The sequence below is a fragment of the Pseudopipra pipra genome, chromosome 1 (assembly GCF_036250125.1).
Source record: "Pseudopipra pipra isolate bDixPip1 chromosome 1, bDixPip1.hap1, whole genome shotgun sequence".
Classification (NCBI taxonomy): Eukaryota; Metazoa; Chordata; class Aves; order Passeriformes; family Pipridae; genus Pseudopipra; species Pseudopipra pipra.
The window spans coordinates 139,209,464-139,215,540 of record NC_087549.1 but is presented as its reverse complement, the minus strand read 5'-3'; the positions used below and the strand labels follow the sequence as shown (position 1 = coordinate 139,215,540).

At 48.5% G+C, this 6,077-nt stretch overlaps 2 protein-coding genes across 2 annotated transcripts in view; one reads left to right on the top strand and one right to left on the bottom strand.

The window, feature by feature from the left end:
- The first annotated feature begins 47 nt into the window (after window positions 1-47).
- LOC135402744 (patched domain-containing protein 3-like) lies at window positions 48-5,018 on the top strand. The gene is made up of 4 exons (XM_064636197.1): window positions 48-895; window positions 1,132-1,253; window positions 2,249-2,394; window positions 3,106-5,018. The coding sequence occupies exons 1-4, from the start codon at window positions 164-166 to the stop codon at window positions 4,734-4,736; spliced, it is 2,631 nt and encodes an 876-aa protein (XP_064492267.1). The 5' UTR covers window positions 48-163; the 3' UTR covers window positions 4,737-5,018.
- ACBD5 (acyl-CoA binding domain containing 5) overlaps window positions 3,565-6,077 on the bottom strand; it is a 137,880-nt gene continuing 135,367 nt past the window's right edge. Inside the window, exon 11 of the mRNA XM_064636252.1 lies at window positions 3,565-3,601. Within this exon, the coding sequence (XP_064492322.1) occupies window positions 3,580-3,601 (22 nt within the window). The 3' untranslated portion in view covers window positions 3,565-3,579. The remainder of the gene's footprint in view (window positions 3,602-6,077) is intronic.

The following is a 6,077-nucleotide window of genomic DNA, read 5'->3' as shown; positions in this document are numbered from 1 at the left end:
GCTCGGGGGTGCAGAGGGCGGCTCTCCAGTCCTCTTTTTTTCCTCTCCCACTCGCTCCCTCTCTTCTCCTCCGGCGCCGGCAGAGCCCACACCAGCAGCCCCCGGCGTGGGACGCGCCCGCGGTGAGGAGCTGCCGCCGGCAGCCCGTGCCCCCGCCTCGCCCATGGAGGGTCCGCGGGACCCCGCGGAGCGCTGCTCCTGCCGCAACACCGACTGCCTGGAGCGGCCGCTGCGGCGGCTCTTCGAAGGGCTGGCGAGCGGCGTGGCCGCCTGCCCCTGGCCCTTCGTGCTGGTGCCGCTGCTGCTGTCGGGCGGGCTGGGCGCCGGCTTCCTCTTCCTGCCGCAGCGGCAGGCGAACGACATCGAGGAGCAGTTCACGCCGACGGGGGGGCCCGCCAAGGCCGAGCGCGACTTGGTGCGGCGGCACTTCCCCACCAACGACTCGCAGCGCTTCTCCGCCCCCCGCCTGCCCACCGAGGGCGCCTACGCCGCCCTCATCGCCGTGGCGACCAACGGCACCTCGGTGCTGGACCCGACGGCGTGGGAAGAGGTGCTGCGGCTGGACAAGACCGTGCGCGACCCCGACTACGAGCGGCTCTGCGCCCGCAGCGACGGCAGCTGCGCCAGCCCCAACCCGCTGCTGTCGCCGAGGGGCGATGAGCGACCGCCCGTCTCGGGGAGCCTCCAGTTCCCCGTCAACGGCAGCGTCTTCCTGGGGGCCGCGCTGGGCGGCGTGGACGCGGACGGCGGGCGGCTGCTGTCGGCGCGGGCCCTGAAGCTGGTGTATTACCTGCGGGAGGACGGCCCCGAGGCGGAGGACAGCCGGCAGTGGCTGCACAGCTTCCTGCGGAACATCTCGTCGAAGCTGAGGGAGTTGCACCTCAGCTCCATTCAGGTAACGCAGGGGCGGGTACGGCCGTGCGGAGCCGCCGAGCCCCGAAATGTCCGGGCAGCCCCGTCGTGGAAAGGAAAGGAGACGGTGCGGGGAGAAGGCGGGTGGCCTGCGGCTTGCGAGGGCCACGGCAATGCTCTAGTGCCAACGTGATGTTTAGCCTTGCCTGTGCGTGTGTACAAAGACCAAAGAGAAAAAAATGTGCTTCATCGTTTCTTTCCTTGTTCTTTTAATGGCAGGTGACTTACTTTACGTCGCTGTCCAGACAACAGGAGTTTGAAGGAAATACCAAGAGCGTGATCCCGCTCTTCTCCGTAACGTATTTCTTGACAATAAACTTTGCAATCTTCTCTTGCTTAAGGTAAAATGCCTTCTAAGCTATGGCTCAATGAGCAGTGACTTCTGCTCTTCTTTACCTGCCTCGGTTTCTGCTCTGGTTTCTGCTTCTGGTCGAGTGAAAGCGTTCTTGAAGCTGCAGACTGTGACATTTCATAACAGGCAAAATGTATTTCTTTGCTCTTTCTTGTCTACCTGGGCATGTTTCCCAACTGCTTAGATGGGGTTCATGATAAGTAGCAGATGAAGACCTGAACAAGCATTCAGAGCTTAGTTAAGGTTCAAGGTGGATGAGCACTAGCCTCACAGATTACTGCAAATCCGGGTACAGCTCTAAGTGTTCTCCTTGATAGTAGAGTCAGAGCCTTATCTGCTGTCCACAGAGAACTTCACCTGCCCTTTCTCTGTGGTGTTGGAAGGTGAGCTGTACAGCAGTGTTTCTGTACTGTATTGAGAAAAAAATGTTCTGCTTGCAGGGTGGGCTGCAAGCACTTGCATCAAGTGCTTGCATCAAGCCTCATGCCCATTAGAACATTTCTTGGGGAATCCTTGAGCCAGCCCTCAGGGGTGTCTCGGCAAAAAGCTGGTAGCCAATCTGCCTGCAGAGAAAGTTTTTCTGTGTGGCATTACTGCCTGGGAGGTGCTTCTGTATTACACTGATGTGATACACCAAGAACCCACATAAAAGCAAAGAGCTTCTAAAAATTCATCATTTTTTTGGGTCACCCTAAGTCTAGCCTCACTGGTAGAACTAATGTATCTTCATTTTGCATCTCTGTTATTGATGCAAAGATCAGTACACATCTTTACTCTTCTGAATATAGCTGGCCAGTGGTAACAATGCGTATAGCACCTCCTAGAGAAATTAACCTCCAATGCTGACACCTGGGAGCCCTCCTAGCAACTTTCGTAAGGAGTTCTCTTCAGACAGGGTATCACTGGTACCTTTGCACTTGTCATGCCAAACACCTTGGTGAAATATTTGACATGTAATGAAGATATTCCTTGAAATATTTTCAGACTGAGCTGTATAAGAAATAACGTGTGGCTTGCCTGCTGTGGAGTGGTTTCTGCCGGCTTAGCTGTGTTAAGCAGCTTTGGATTGATGCTCTTCTGTGGAGCGCCGTTTGTGGTCACTGTAGCAAACGCACCATTCCTGATTCTGGGTAAGTAGAAAAGTGAGTCTGAATCAAAGACTAAAGCAAAGTTAAAACAACCTAATGGTGTCAATCTCTTTCTGGCAGAGTTTAGGAGGATTTTGGTGGGTAATATTTGTGAGTGGATCAGTATAAATGTGAAGATAAATTAATAATGAATTGTGCATAAGTGCTGAAAGATAAACTGGAGAGAAGTAGAGGGCAGAGAGCATAAAAAAGTGAGCCACTGGAAAACAGGGATCGCAACTGTTCTCCCTTTGTGCTGGTGGCAGAGCAAGAAATTATTGGTCTAAGTTGCTGCAGTGATGAAGGAGATTCCAGGGATAATGGAGGACACTTCCAGTGGTAAGGACAGTTGAGCTTCAGAATACATAATGCTTTGGAATGTGTGTTGTCTGCATCAGTGGACATGTGGACAGCAGATACAAGAACTTTTCAGAGGTGGAGTAGGTGTGCTCAGACTTTCAGCAGAGAAGGGTAAGGGATCAACAACCCATCAGGTCACCAGGAGTTTCTGAAAGGTACTACATTTAGCTACACACACAGGATCTGTTTTCCTGATTCTCTTGTAACTTGTATCACCACTAAAGCAATATTAATAGCCCAACTTTCTTTTTCAAAATTTTGTGCAGACTTAGATGTGATTAATGTTGTAATTTTGTTGGGTGTTAGTGGAAGCTTCCATTTGCAATGCAGAGTTAACCTTTTCTCCTCTTGCAGGGGTTGGCGTTGATGACATGTTCATCATGATTGCTTCCTGGGAACAAAGTTCAAGGAAAAAAGAGAAATCCAATGTTAAATCTCTGCTGGCTGAGACTTACTCAGAGGCAGCACTTTCTGTGACCATCACCACTCTCACGGATGTTTTGGCCTTCTTCATTGGCACCTGGACTGCTTTTCCCTCCGTGAGAGCTTTCTGCCTCTATACAGGCACTGCTTTTGTCTTCTGCTATGTATATACCCTGACCTTCTTTGGGGCAGTTCTTGTATTAAATCATAAAAGGGAGCAAGGAAACCGACACTGGCTGACTTGTATGCGTGTGGGAGTAGATAAAGATCAGGCTGAGAACTCCTGCTTGTACAACGCTTGCTGTGTCGGCAGCTGTTCCAGGCAGTCCTCTGAGCCAGAAGGGGAACATCCAATGAGCATATTCTTTAAAGAGTATTACGGGCCTTTTTTTACAAATAAATGGGTCAAGCTACTTGTGGTGTTGCTGTACGGAGCGTATTTGGGTGGCAGTGTTTATGGGTGTACTCAGATCAGGGAAGGCATCGATCTTCGAAATCTGGCTAATGATGACTCTTATGTTATTCCATACTATGATGATGATGATACATTCTTCTCGACGTATGGACCCAGGGTCATGGTTGTCATTCCTGAGAGGGTAGATTACTGGAATGAGGCGGTTCGTCATGGCATTGAGAGCTGTGCACAGAATTTGGAGAACATTTCCTACGTTGATAAGAACCTCTCAGAGTCCTGGCTGAGAGTATACACAGTACTCGCTGAAAGCAGTTCGATAAATATAAACGATAAGACTCAGTTCTTTAATAACTTACCTGTACTGTTCAGCATTCGTTCCAGTTTTGCGTGGGACTTAAACAAGACTCAGGATGAAATAGAAGCTTCACGTTTCTTCCTCCAGACAGTGAACGTGACCTCAGCCGTTGATGAGAAGAATCTTCTCAATCAGTTAAGAGAGACAGCCAGGCAGTGCAGTATTCCACTGAAGGTGTATCACCCGGCGTTCATCTACTACGACCAGTACCTGGTAATAGTGCAGAACACCGTTCAGAACGTTGCCGTTGCTGCCGGGGCAATGCTCGTTGTCTCCCTTCTGCTCATTCCCAACCCGTTGTGCTGCCTGTGGGTGACTTTTGCAATAGCTTCTGTTATAGTTGGTGTGGCGGGTTTCATGTCGTTCTGGAACGTCAATCTCGATTCCATATCCATGATCAACCTGGTCATTTGTATAGGGTTTTCGGTAGATTTTTCTGCTCATATTTCCTATGCCTTTGTTACGAGTGGAGAGTCATCAGCCAATAAAAGGGCAATCGAAGCGCTGTCCCTGCTCGGTTACCCGGTATTACAAGGTGCAGTTTCTACTATATTAGGAGTTGTTGTCCTGGCTGCAGCAAAAACCTACATCTTTAGGACCTTTTTCAAGATCATGTTTCTTGTCATTTTGTTTGGCGCTCTTCATGGTCTTGTTTTCATTCCAGTGTTTTTAACATTTTTTGGAAAATTTGGCACATCACCTCACAATACCAAATCCAACAACAGATCACCTCACAATACCATGTCTGAAAAGCTAGAGAATAGGTTTAGAAATGATAAAGACTGTCCGTGAATAAATTAGACATAAAATATTATATATTTATTATATGCAAGTTCAAATGCAGTGACTGTTAGGGAATATATGACATGAAGAAAATAAAGGAGAGAAAAATAAATACATGAGGGGAAAAAAAGGCTTCAGAAAAGCCAGGCAAGAAAAGTAACAGAACAAAACGCACAGGATGGATTTGCATTTTCTTATCTTTGTGTGCTCTTGACTACCGCCTTAATGTTGTTAATTTTCTTTTTTGTGTTACTTGTTTACTGAATATATTAAAATTATTATAAACACTGACCACTGCATCAGCTTAATGGACTACATTACATGTTTGTCAGGATATGTTGACAGCAGGGAAGAGTAACTCCCACTGGTTTTCATTGCCTGTCTGTTTCCCTTGAGGCTGTAACTCAGCCCAACACTGAACCAGAAGACAATTTTTGCCCGAGAGGCTCAAATCTGGATGAATTCCAGCAAAATTACAAGAGGTCACAACTGTCTCAGACTGCAGTGATCCCTAAGCCTTCAGGAGACAAAATCTGCTTAGGCTCCTAATGCAGTACAAGAAACCCTTGGGGAAGACAAACTGGCTCACATTTTCTGTTCAAAGCCTTCTTTCCTTGGTGTCCTGTTTTCTAGCTAAGATTGAACATCTGGTACCTTTAAGAAGATTGTGTGTAGCTTCTGTTGGCTGCAGTTTGCAAAGGGATGTGCTGTAGGTTATTGAAGTTGTGTGGATCTCCTGAGTAACCACCATGGAAGATGCTGTGCCATGGCATGATTCACTAGGGAGAATCATGTCCTGATTGAGAGCTCTGACCCCAGTATGAACCCTTGAGGGACACCACTTATCACCATGGATGCAACCAATTCCTCATCCACCTAGTAGTCCACACATCAAACCCATCTCTCTGTAATTTAGAGAGAAGGATGCTTTGGGGGACAATGTCAAAGGCCTTATAGAAGTCCAGATGATATCTGTAGCCCTTCCCATGTCCACTGATGTCATCACTCCATTGTAGAAGACCTCTAGGTTGGTCAGGCAGGACTTGCCCTTGGTGAAGCTGTGCTGGCTATCCCAAATCACCTCCCTGACCTCCATAGGAGGATCCTCCTCTAGGAGGATCAGCTCCTTGATATCTCAGGCACAGAGGTGAGGCTGACAGGTCGGTACTTCCCAGGGTCCTCCTTTCCACCCTTTTTAAAGATGGGGTGCAACGTTTTTCCGGCCACTTGGGACTTCACCTGACTGCCATGACTTTTCAAATGGCTGGAGAGTGGCTTGGCAACTACATCAACCAATTTCTTCAGGACTCTGGGATGTATCTCATCAGGTCCCATAGACAAATGTATGCT